Source organism: Chrysemys picta, chromosome 1 (genome assembly GCF_011386835.1).
Source record: "Chrysemys picta bellii isolate R12L10 chromosome 1, ASM1138683v2, whole genome shotgun sequence".
Classification (NCBI taxonomy): Eukaryota; Metazoa; Chordata; order Testudines; family Emydidae; genus Chrysemys; species Chrysemys picta.
Window position 1 is genome coordinate 353,215,174 of NC_088791.1, and position 12,431 is coordinate 353,227,604.

Here is a 12,431-nt window from a genome sequence, read left to right on the forward strand (position 1 = left end):
CATTGGTAATCGACTCAGGCCCTGTAATATTCTACACCCCAAATCCCGAGGCCTTCACTCAGGCAACACTTCCACTAACACCATAAGGACCCCAGGACTGGGTCCATTCAAGTTGGCAGAAATTACCTGGTTTCAAGGAGCTTAGCTGTGACTGTCCGAACTTTAGGACCCTGGAGTAGCCGATTGTAAGCTCTGCTTTGATACCATTGTTCCACCTTCCTATGGTGACCTCATCTCCCTGTGCTGAATACAGGACACCTGGTAAAATTACCCATATTCAAGCGAGTTCCACCGCAATCAATCAGAACTATACAGTACAAATGTTCAAATTAACAACAAGTTGACTGAGCCCCTGTTAAAAACAACTACGGCATAGTTGGATTCTTTTTAGCTACCTTCTTCTCTTTAAGGCTTTAGGGTTCACACAGGGAGGGGTGACACACACAACACTACCCCCCCCCCACACATGGGGAGAGGTGACACACACACACTCCTGTACACCTCTCTCAGAGGGGGACCGACCAACCGACCTAACCCTCCCTGTCTGGTGCGCTCTGCCCTCAATGCCTGGCTGGGACCCTGGGATGGACTCGCATCTCCTGGTACCTCGCACTGTGTCTTCCTGAGGCAACATGTGGGAGGGCATGCAAGGTCACATACCCCCCAGATTTCGGCCAGGTTTCAAACCAGAATGTGGACAGCAGCAGCCTTTCAGCACAGTGTGGGAGGGAAGGGACAAGAGTTTATTCCAACCACAGGGGAGGAGGAGTGGGGGAAGGGATAAGAACATAAGAACGGCCACACTGGGTTTGATCAAAGGTCCATCCAGTCCAGTATCCTGTCTTCCGACAGTGGCCAATGCCAGGTGCCCCAGAGGGAATGAACAGAACAGGGAATCATCAAGTGATCTATCCCCTGTCACCCATTCCCAGCTTCTGGCAAACAGAGGCTAGGGACACCATCCCTGCCCATCCTGGCTAATAGCCATTGATGGACCTATCCTCCATGAACTTCTCTAGTTCTTTTAATAACCCTTTTATAGTCTTCACCTTCACAACATCCTCTTGCAAAGAGTTCCACAGGTTGACTGTGGCTTGTGCAAACAAATACTTCTTTTTGTTTGTTTTAAACTTGCTGCCTATTAATTTCATTTAGTAACCCCTAGTTCTTGTGTTATGAGAAGGAGTAAATATCACTTCCTTATTTACTTTCTCCACATCCGTCATGATTTTATAGACCTCTATCATATCCCCCCATCGTCATTTCTTTTCCAAGCTGAAAAGTCCCAGTTTTATCAATCTCTCCTCATACAGAAGCCGTTCCATACCCCTAATCATTTTGTTGCCTTTTTCTATAACTTTTCCAATTCCAATATATCCGTTTTTGAGATGGAGTGACCACATCTGCACACAGTATTCAAGATGTGGGCATACGATGAATTTATATAGAAGCAATATTATATTTTCTGTGTTATTATCTATCCCTTTCTTAATGATTCCCAAGATTCATTAAATAAATAGAACAGCGCATAAACACTGCCAAACTGAGTGTAAAAATGTAATAAGAAAAGCCAAAAAGGAGTTTGAAGAACGCTAGCCAAAAACTCCAAAGGTAATAACAAAATATTTTTAAGTACATCAGAAGCAGGAAGCCTGCTAAACAGCCAGTGGGGCCCTTGGACGATCGAGATACAAAAGGAGCGCTGAAAGACGATAAAGTCATTGCGGAGAAACTAAATGGATTCTTTGCTTCAGTCTTCACCGCTGAGGATGTTAGGGAGATTCCCAAACCTGAGCCGGCTTTTGTAGGTGACAAATCTGAGGAATTGTCACAGATTGAAGTGTCACTAGAGGAGGTTTTGGAATTAATTGATAAACTTCACATTAATAAGTCACAAGGACCACATGGCATTCACCCAAGAGTTCTGAAAGAACTCAAATGTGAAATTGCGGAACTATTAACTATGGTTTGTAACCTGTCCTTTAAATCAGCTTCTGTACCCAATAACTGGAAGGTCGCTAATATAATGCCAATATTTAAAAAGGGCTCTAGAGGTGATCCCAGCAATTACAGACCAGTAAGTCTAACATCAGTACCGGGCAAATTAGTTGAAACAATAGTAAAGAATAAAATTGTCAGACACATAGAAGAAAATAACTTATTGGGCAAAAGTCAACATGGTTTCTGTAAAGGGAAATCGTGTCTTACTAATCAATTAGAGTTCTTTGAAGGAGTCAACAAACATATGGACAAGGGGGATCCAGTGAACATAGTGTACTTAGATTTCCAGAAAGCCTTTGACAAGGTCCCTCACCAAAGGCTCTTATGTAAATTAAGTTGTCATGGGATAAGAGGGAAGATCCTTTCATGGATTGAGAACTGGTTAAAAGATAGGGAACAAAGGGTAGGAATTAATGGTAAATTTTCAGAATGGAGAGGGGTAGCTAGTGGTGTCCCCCAAGGGTCAGTCCTAGGACCAATCCTATTCAACTTATTCATACATGACAAGGAGAAAGGAGTAAACACTGAGGTGGCAAAGTTTGCAGATGATACTAAACTGCTCAAGATAATTAAGACCAAAGCAGACTGTGAAAAACTTCAAAAAGATCTCAAAAAACTAAGTGATTGGGCAACAAAATGGCAAATGAAATTTAATGTGGATAAATGTAAAGTAATGCACATTGGAAAAAATAACCTCAACTATACATACAATAAGATGGGGGCTAATTTAGCTACAACTAATCAGGAAAGAGATCTTGGAATCATCGTGGATAGTTCTCTGACGACGCCCACGCAGTGTGCAGTGACAGTCAAAAAAGCGAACAGGATGTTAGGAATCATTGAAAAAGGGATAGAGAATAAGACATAGACTATCCTATTGCCCTTATATAAATCCATGGTATGCCCACATCTTGAATACTGCATACAGATGTGGTCTTCTCATCTCAAAAAAGATATACTGGCATTAGAAAAAGTTCAGAAAAGGGCAACTAAAATGATTAGGGGTTTGAAACGGGTCCCATATGAGAAGAGATTAAAGAGGCTAGGACTTTTCAGCTTGGAAAAGAGGAGACTATGGCGGGGGTATGATAGAGGTATATAAAATCATGAGTGGTGTGGAGAAAGTGAATAAGGAAAAGTTATTTACTTGTTCACATAATATAAGAACTAGGGGCCACCAAATGAAATGAATGGGGAGCAGGTTTAAAACAAATAAAAGGAAGTTCTTCTTCACACAGCGCACAGTCAACCTGTGGAACTCCTTGCCTGAGGAGGTTGTGAAGTCTAGAACTATAACAGGGTTTAAAAGATAAATTCATGGAGGTTAAATCCAGTAATGGCTATTAGCCAGGATGGGTAAGGAATGGTGTCCCTAGCCTCTGTTTGTCAGAGGGTGGAGATGGATGGCAGGAGAGAGATCACTTGTTCATTACCTGTTAGATTCACTCCCTCTGGGGCACCTGGCATTGGCCACTGTCGGCAGACAGGACACTGGGCTAGATGGACCTTTGGTCTGACCCAGTATGGCCGTTCTTATGTTCTTATGTATTCTGTTCGTTTTTTTGGCTGCCGTTGCACATTGAGTGGATGTTTTCAGAGAACTACCCACAATGATGCCAAGATCTCTTTCTTGAGTTGTAACAGCTAATTTAGCTCCCATCATTTTATAGGTATAGTTGAGATTATGTTTTCCAATATGCATTACATTGCATTTATCAACACTGAATTTCTTCTGCCATTTTCTTCTCCAGTTGCCCAGTTTTGAGAGATCCTTTTGTAGCTCTTCACAGTCTGCCTGGCATTTAACTTTCTTGAGTAGTTTTGTATCATCTGCAAATTTTGCCACTTCACTGTTTACCCTTTTTATAGACCATTTATGAATATGTTGAATAGGACTGGTTCCAGTACAGACCCATGGGGGGCACAACTATTTACCACTCACCATTCTGAAAACTAACCATTTATTCCTATCCTTTGTTTCCTATCTTTTAACCAGTTACCAATCCATGAGAGGACCTTCCCTTTTATCCCATGACAGCTTACTTTACATAAGAGCCTTTGGTGAGGGACCTTGTCAAAGGCTTTCTGAAAACCTAAGTACGCTCTATCCACTGGATTCCCTTTGTTCACATGCTTGTTGACCCCTTCAAATAATTCTAGCAGATTGGTGAGGCATGATTTTTCTTTAGAAAAAAACATGTTGACTCTTCCCAACAAATTATGTTAATTTATGTGTCTGACAATTTTGCTCTTTACTATAATTTCAACCAGTTTGTCCAGTACTGAAGTCTTGCTTACGGGCCTGTAATTGCCGGAATCACCTCTGGAGCCCTTTTAAAATATTGGCATCACATTAGCTATCCTCCAGTCATTTGGTACAGAAGCGAATTTAAATGATAGGTTACAAACCACAGTTATTAGTTCTGTAATTTCACATTTGAGTTCCTTCAGAACTCTTGGGTGAATCCCACCTGTCCCTGGGGACTTATTACTGTTTATTTTACCAGTTTGTTCCAAAACCTCCTCTAATGATACCTCAGTCTGGGACAGTTCCTCAGATTCCTCACCTAAAATGAATGGCTCAGGTTTGTGAATATCCCTCACATTCTCATCCGTGAAGATGACCTGGCCTGTGTCTTTGGAGAGCTCATCTCTTCTCTCCCCCATCCCCACCCCGGCTTCCCATGCAAAAAGGCAGATAAACTCTCCAGGCTGCTGCTGGCCACCCACGTAACCCAGCTGCCACCTGTCCCCGGCTACAGCACGGGCAGGAAGGGGTTAAGTCCTAAGGCTACATTGTGCACTAGGCCCCAGGGAATCTGACTGCAGGGGCTTCAGCGAAGCTGGCCAGAGAGGTGGCTTGGCAGGGGAGAGTGCCTAGGGAATGTAGCAGCCCAGCACCCGCAGTGGACAGGATCCAGGGGGAGGAGCTGAGGTGTGAAGTGGGTGCTAAGCCCCTGCCCCAGGGTCTGCTGTGAAGCCTGCAAGTTCAGGGCATGAACAGGCTGGAAATTTCTTCCCCCTCCTCCCAGAGCTTAGCTGAGGGGCAGAGAGGCTTCCCCGTGCCAGCGCTGTGCGGGGCTTTGGCACATGCAGGTCTCAGCACCTCCTGGCCAGCGTCCTGAGCCAGAGGGTCTTTGGCTTTCCCAGGGCACTGGCCCAGCCAGAGGCAGTGGGCGAAGGAAGGAACCTGCCAGTCAGGCTGCTCTGTGAGGGGCTGGTTCTCTGCACAGGGCTGGAAGTGGGGTGTGCCCCACTTGCAGTCAGGATCTGGGAGAGCAGCGGGGTTTGGGGGAGTGAAGAGGCAAAGCAGGAGAGGACAGCGAGAGGGGGAGTATGTAAAGGGCTGATGGGTGGGCAGCAGAGGCGACATGTAACTGGCTGCTGTCTGGTGCCTGCCCGCACGCACCAGCCACTGCAGTGCACAGCCAGTGACGGTGGGAAATGAGACTGGGGGTGGGGCCCTGCTGGCCATGAGCCGGCGCACAGCAGGGGCTGCGCTGACAGACAAGCAGGGGGAGCAGCCGGCTCCATGTGCTGCATCTTCAGCCTTCCACCAGCCTTGCACACCCACCCCCATCGTCACCCACTGGACCCCACCGACTCATTGCTGGTAGGTTGGCATCTGGGAAGCAGGGATCTGGCCAGCAGCACGACCTACTAGTGCAGATGTAGGGGAGATAGAAAATTTGGGACAAGTTGGCCTGTTTTAAGAAAAAGTCGGGACACCTGCAGGAGGGCTTAAATACAGGACTGTCCCTTTAAAACAGGACGTCTGGTCCCCCTCCACCTACTGCAGCTGTAGTTCTCTGGAGCAGAGCTACCAACACGGCTAAGTTTAAAAATGCTGCATCCGCGCAGCTGCACCGCTGTGGTGCGTTACTGGAGACGCTCTGCACTGATGGCGGAGAGCTCCCCCAGCAGCGTAGTTAATCCTCCTCCCCAAGAGGCGGTAGCTATGTCTACACGGGAGGGTCAAGTTGGTGTATCTATGTCGCTCACAGGTGTGGATTTTTCACACCACTGAGCAACGTGGTTATCCCAATATAGGTCTGTAGTGCAGACCAGACCTTAATTGAGATTGGCTTCACATATTTAGGACCAAATCCTGAAAAAACTTGGAACTTTACTCAGGTGAGTATTTTCATAAAACTCAATGCGAGTTGCTCGTGAATGAGTTTACTCATGTGCTTGAGTGTTGGTTGGGTGAAGGCCTCAGAGCCTGAGGGATCCAGCAGGAGGATTGTGAAGGAAAGAGGTTCTGCTCTCACCCTATTATAAAATGGGAGTGACTCTGCAATTGTGAGTGTGAAACTGCGGTAGATGCCAGAAGAACCAGTCGTGTGGCTTCTTTACCTCACTTTCACAGTCACTGCTTGAGCCCTGAGAGTGACTGTAGCAAACATGTGGAGGAGAGATTCTGCTGTGGACAGCAGGAGGGAGCGTCCTGCTTCACCTGGGGCCAGAACCATCCAAGTCATCATCCCTTTTTTGGAATGGAGATATTACGTCAGAGGGGCAGTACGTAACTTGTTGTAGGTCACCAGTGTGGTAAAATGTTTGGCTGTGTATGTGTGTGTTCTCGCTGTGTCATTTCCCAGCTCTGCAGACAGTTGGCACAGCAGACCTCGAGTGAACCACCCAATGACCAGAAGATCCGTTAAGGTACGAAGGCAACCAGCCAGGTTTATTGTCGATGAAGCATGGTACTAGTATCCCACAGACTTGACTGAAGCACTAATACATGTATGCTCATTAGAATGGTCCAGCTCAGTGAACAGTGGGACTTTCTGTTTCTCCCCAGGTTAGACAGAGACACTCCCTTTGAGGCTCCGTTTCATACATCGATACAAACAAGTTATATATTGCCCTTCTAACATAGTTAATTGACACCCTCTGACATAGTTGGGTTCCACCCAACACCTTGTATATCTCTACCCATCACACTCTCATCTTGACCTTATCTTTAGGATGGATTCATCATGTTCCTCTTATCTTTAGGGAATGTGTTGGTATGGAGGTGTTCTGGTACCATCCTTATGGAATGTGTTTGCATGACTGCTCTGTGCCAAGCACATCTTAGAAATGTGTGGATTTGAAATATCAGCCCTGTGCTTGCCAGATTCTGTGAGCAGGGCCCGCCTCTAGCTCACAGCCTATTTTTACTTTATATCAACAAAGTTTTGACCATTACTTTAGCCCAGGCCTCAGCCCTTATACTAGGCCTCTAATACTAGGGATTATGTCTCAGGATCTCTTCCTACTACTGTTCCGCAGTATGAGAGTTTCTGGATTTATGGTCACACACGACAGGCAGCTGTCATACAATGAAGTTTTTGATGGTATCTATGATATTCTCAACAAATACATTCCAGTCCTAGCTGACACTACAGTTCTCAGTGTCTTTCTCTTTTGTTGTTAGTCACAGGAAACTGAATAGAAGATCCAAGTGATGGCACATGATGCCAGCTGACAATCACACTGTTTTTGACCCTGTAACTTACATCCTGAATGGCATCCCGGGTACGGAGGAGTCTCATTTCTGGATCGCCATCCCCTTCTGTTTCATGTACGTTGTGACACTTTTTGGGAACTCTCTCCTACTATTCATCATACTAACAGAACGAAGCCTCCATGAGCCCATGTATCTATTCGTGTCCATGCTGGCCACTGTTGATCTGCTGTTATCTACCACTACGGTGCCCAAGATGCTGGCTATATTCTGGTTTAGAGCAGGGGAAATTTCTTTTGCTGCCTGCCTGACCCAGATGTTTTTCATCCATGTCAGTTTTATTGCCGAGTCAGCCATCCTGCTGGCCATGGCGTTTGATCGGTACGTTGCCATCTGCGACCCCCTGAGATATACCGCTGTGCTAACCAAGTCTGTGATCGGGAAGATGGGGCTGGCAGTTGTCACAAGAAGTTTCTGTTTCATTTTCCCTCTCATCTTTCTCGTGAAGCAACTGAAGTTCTGCAGAACCAACCGCCTGCCTCACGCCTATTGTGAGTACATGGCCATAGCCCGGCTGTCCTGCGACGACATCACAGTCAACGTCTGGTATGGCGTAGCCATGGCTATTATAGTAATTGGTTTGGATGTTGTGCTCATTGCTTTGTCTTATGGATTTATCCTCAGGGCCGTCTTCCGGCTCCCCTCCAAGGACGCCCGGCTCAAGGCTCTCCGCACCTGCAGCTCCCACCTCTGTGTCATACTGATGTTCTATGTGCCATCCTTTTTCTCCTATTTTGCACACCAGTTTGGGCACATCATCCCAGGTTATATTCTTAACCTACTGGCCAACCTGTATGTGCTCATTCCTCCCATGTTAAACCCCATCATGTACGGGGTGACAACAAAAGAGATCCTGAAACGGGTGATCAATGTGTGCTAAAGGATGCAACAGAAAATGCTGTGGGGACTTGGAAATTATACCCAGGTTTTCATTGGACCTATAGGGTTGTTTTTACTATGTACTTACACTTTGTAAACTGGAAAGCTGGTCTCTCCTGGCAACAGAATTTAGTCCTATAAAATACATCTCCTCCCCCACTTTGTCTCTCTAATATCCTGGGATTGACATGACTACACAGCACTGCACACTGCCACAGAAGGCATCCACTGAGTGAGTCTTGTTCTAAGTTGAAAGGAAAGAGCAAAACATGAAAGAAAAAAAGGTAAAAATCACCATGAGAGAGAGCACGGTGTGTGCATCTCCTCTCTGACAAGTTGCGTCTAACCTGGACTCTTAATGGCAAAAAAAAGCAACAGCCAAGGGGGCCATGCCATAGGCCAGTGGGAAGTGCACTGGGCTGCAATTTGGGAGAGAGGGGCTCTAATCTTGGTTCTGCCACCAACCTGCTGTGTCACCTTGGGTTACTTTCTTTCCTTCTCAAACTCCTAAATCCTTCTCAGGATCACTGCTTTGTTGGCCTCAGTCCCCCATTCTGTAGCCAAGGCCTGCGTCCCACAGACTGTTTACCTCACTCCATTGTGAAAATGGACCATTTATTCCTACACTTTGTTTCCTATATTTTAACCAATTACTGATCCATGAGGGGGCCTTCTGTCTTATCCATTGATAGCTTACTTTGCCTAAGAGCCTTTGGTGAAAGTCCAAGTGCACTATAGCTACTGGATCACCGTTCTCCAAATTCTTCTGATGACATAAAGAATTCTAGTAGCTTGGCGAGGCATGATTTCTCTTTACAATACCTGTGTTAACTCTTCCCAACATATTGTGTTTATCTTTTTAAGCCATTGGAAATATTTGCTGCTAGCAGTTGCAGATTGCCTACAATGGCATATGGCCAATCTCATTATACCATCCCCTCCGTAAACATATCCATCTCACTTTGAAGATGAGGACATTTCTGGGTGCAGAGTAGGCTCGAGGGGGGCTGATAGCTCAGCATGGGGGGATCCCAGCTGGGGACTGCCCACTCTGGAAGTGTGGAGACAGGCTGGGGAGTGGAGGCAGGACAGGGGCAGGTTTCATAGAATATCAGGGTTGGAAGGCACTTCAAGAGGTTATCTAATTCAACCCCCTATTCAAAGCAGGACCAATCCCAACTAAATCATCCCAGACAGGACATTGTCAAGCTGGGCTTTAAAAACTTTTAAGAATGGAGATTCCACCACCTCCCTAGGGAACCCATTCTAGTGCTTCACCACTCTCCTAGAAAAATAATTTTTCCTAATATCCAACCTAGACCTCCCCCACTGCAACTTGAGACCATTGCTCCTTGTTCTGTCATCTGCCACCACTGAGAACAGCCGAGCTCCATCCTCTGTGGAACCCCCCTTCAGGTAGTTGAAAGCAGCTATCAAATCTCCCTCACTCTTCTCTTCTGCAAACTAAATAAGCCCAGTTCCCTCAGCCTCTCCTCATAAGTCATGTGCCCCAGCCCCCTAATCGTTTTTGGTTGCCCCCTGCTGGACTCTTTCCAATTTGTCCACATCCCTTCTATAGTGGGGAACCCATTATTTGACACATTACTCAAGATGTGGACCCACTAGTGCCGAATAGTGGGGAATAATCACTTCCCTCGATCTGCTGGCAGTGCTCCTATGAATGCAGCCCAATATGTCATTAGCCTTCTTGGCAACGAGGGCACACTGCTGACTCATATCCAGCTTCTCATCCACTGTAATCCCCAGGTCCTTTTCTGCAGAAATGCCACTTAGCCAGTCACTTCTCAGCCTATAGCTGTGCATGGGATTCTTCCATCCTAAGGGCAGAACTCTGCACTTGTCCTTGTTGAACCTCATCAGATTTCTTTTGGCCCAATCCTCCAATTTGTCTAGGTCACTCTAGACCCTATCTCTATCCTGCAGCGTATCTACCTCTCCCCCCAGCTTAGTGTCAGCTTAGCTAACTTGTTAAGGATGCAATCCATCCCATCATCTAGATCATTAATGAAGACGTTGAACAAAACCAGGTCCAGGACAGACCCCTGGGCACTCCACTTGATACCAGCTGCCAACTAGACATCGAGCCGTTGATCACTACCCTTTGAGCGTGAAGATCTGGCCAGCTTTCTATCCACCTTATAGTCCATTTATCCAATCCATACTTTTTTAACTTAGTGTCAATAATACTATGGGAGATTGTATCAAAAGTTAAGAAGGCAATCAGGATGGTCAGGCGTGACTTGCCCTTGGTGAATCCATGTGGATTGTTCCTGATCATCGTCCTCTCCTCAAAGTGTTGAAAAATGGATTTTTTGAGGACCTGCTCCGTGATTTTTCCAGGGATTGAGTTGAGGCTGACCTGTCTGTAGTTCCCAGGTTGTCCTTCTTCCCTTTTTAAAAGATGGGCATGATATTTGCCTTTTTCCAATCATCCGGGACCTCCCCCAATTGAGGTTTGTACCTTAATAAACTGGAAGTTCACAATCTGTTTAATTTTCCCCATTTTTCCAGTAGTTTCTGGCTCAGAGAGGAAGGAGACAGGCAGAGAGTAAGTTACAGACCCTGTTACACACTGGTTCTAGGTTAGTTTCCTCTTGCTCCCGCTGTACATTACTGAAGGGCAAGCAAAAAGGATCCTTCTTTTCTCCCTATGCCAGACCTGTAACCCCAGGGCAAAGTATCTGCATGGCAGGGAAATGTAGACCTTGGATGACATCTGTGACGGGATACCTGAGGTCCAGCCTGGGACCATGGGACCACTGTGCCTCCGGAACTCTGTCCAGCCTGTACTGTCTCTCAAAATGCCTTGGTAGTGATGAGTGGAAAACCCCTCCAGGTGTTATCACTCAGCACAACCGCATATGGAGCCCCACACCCAGCTAAATTGCATAAATGCTCAAAGAGCCACTCATGAATCACACAGGGAAAGGGACCAGCCAAATCTCCCCAGCTCCAAGCCTTGTAGTTCAGGATATACCATCTTGCACTATTCAAGATTAGCAGAGCAAATTTATTAATTGGTTCACCACTTCGTCAATGGAAAGTGGAAAGTTTTACCACACACTTCATACAAACTCACTGGTAAAGATAAACAGTAAAACAAATGTATTGACTACAAAAGATAGATTTTAAGTGATAGGCAAAAAGTCAGATTAGTTACCAAAATAAAATAAAATATAAGCACACCGTCTAAACTGTCAACCCTATTAGACTGGGCAATATTAAGTTTCTCACCCCACTGGATATTGCAGTTAATAGTACAGAGATTTTACCCTTGAAACCTGTGCCAGTCGCCTCTGGGGCAATCTTCAGTCTTATCAATGTCCTTGTTGCTTTCAGCATAGGTGGGAGCAGGAGAAAAGCCAGGAATGGGGCCCCTGTGTCCTGTTTTATACCCTCAGTTCCATATGCTTGGAGAACACAAGTCCAGGCATGTCTGGGGGACATTGCTGAGTCCCCAGGCAAGGTTGAGCAATGCTCCTGGTGTGGCCTCATGCAGGTGAGCCATTGAATTGTAGCTCCCTTGCTGGACAATGGCTGTGGATGGGTTGATTGATACCCTGCCCAGTGTTCATCCTTATAATACAATTGTGTGCTTTCCAATGCAGAATTTGTAATGCCGGGTGTCTTCGGAAAGCTTATGATGTACTGAGCATTGTTGTAGTAATGTTATGGGTTGTAATTTCATGTATACGGTTATGAGGCTGAAAATGTTTTCCTATGGCCTAAAACAAGCCCAGGCAAAACTTTCCAGGAGCAAAGGGGCAGTTCACACCTCATCAGAGCATGTATGGGACAATCCCAGCCCAGCCTCACAGAAACAAAAGACGTTGGCCTAGGCAGCAAGAAAGGACCTGTTGGACTCATGAATGACTCACCCCCCTTCCCTGGGTGAGTTTGGGACTACGATGAGGTAATGCTTACCTGACCCTGAAGAGGGTGGGGGAAACCCAAATGGGAAATAAGCTCAAGAAAGCAGGAACATGACTACCAATGTGGCAGCTGCAAAACTAGAGCT

General features: G+C 46.0%; 1 protein-coding gene across 1 annotated transcript; it reads left to right on the forward strand.

Moving 5' to 3' along the window:
• Positions 1-7,460: 7,460 nt before the first annotated feature.
• Positions 7,461-8,393, forward strand: LOC135981937 (olfactory receptor 52B2-like). Its single transcript, XM_065587035.1, has one exon. It carries the CDS (start codon positions 7,461-7,463, stop codon positions 8,391-8,393), a length of 933 nt encoding a protein of 310 aa, XP_065443107.1.
• The last annotated feature ends 4,038 nt before the right edge of the window (positions 8,394-12,431 follow it).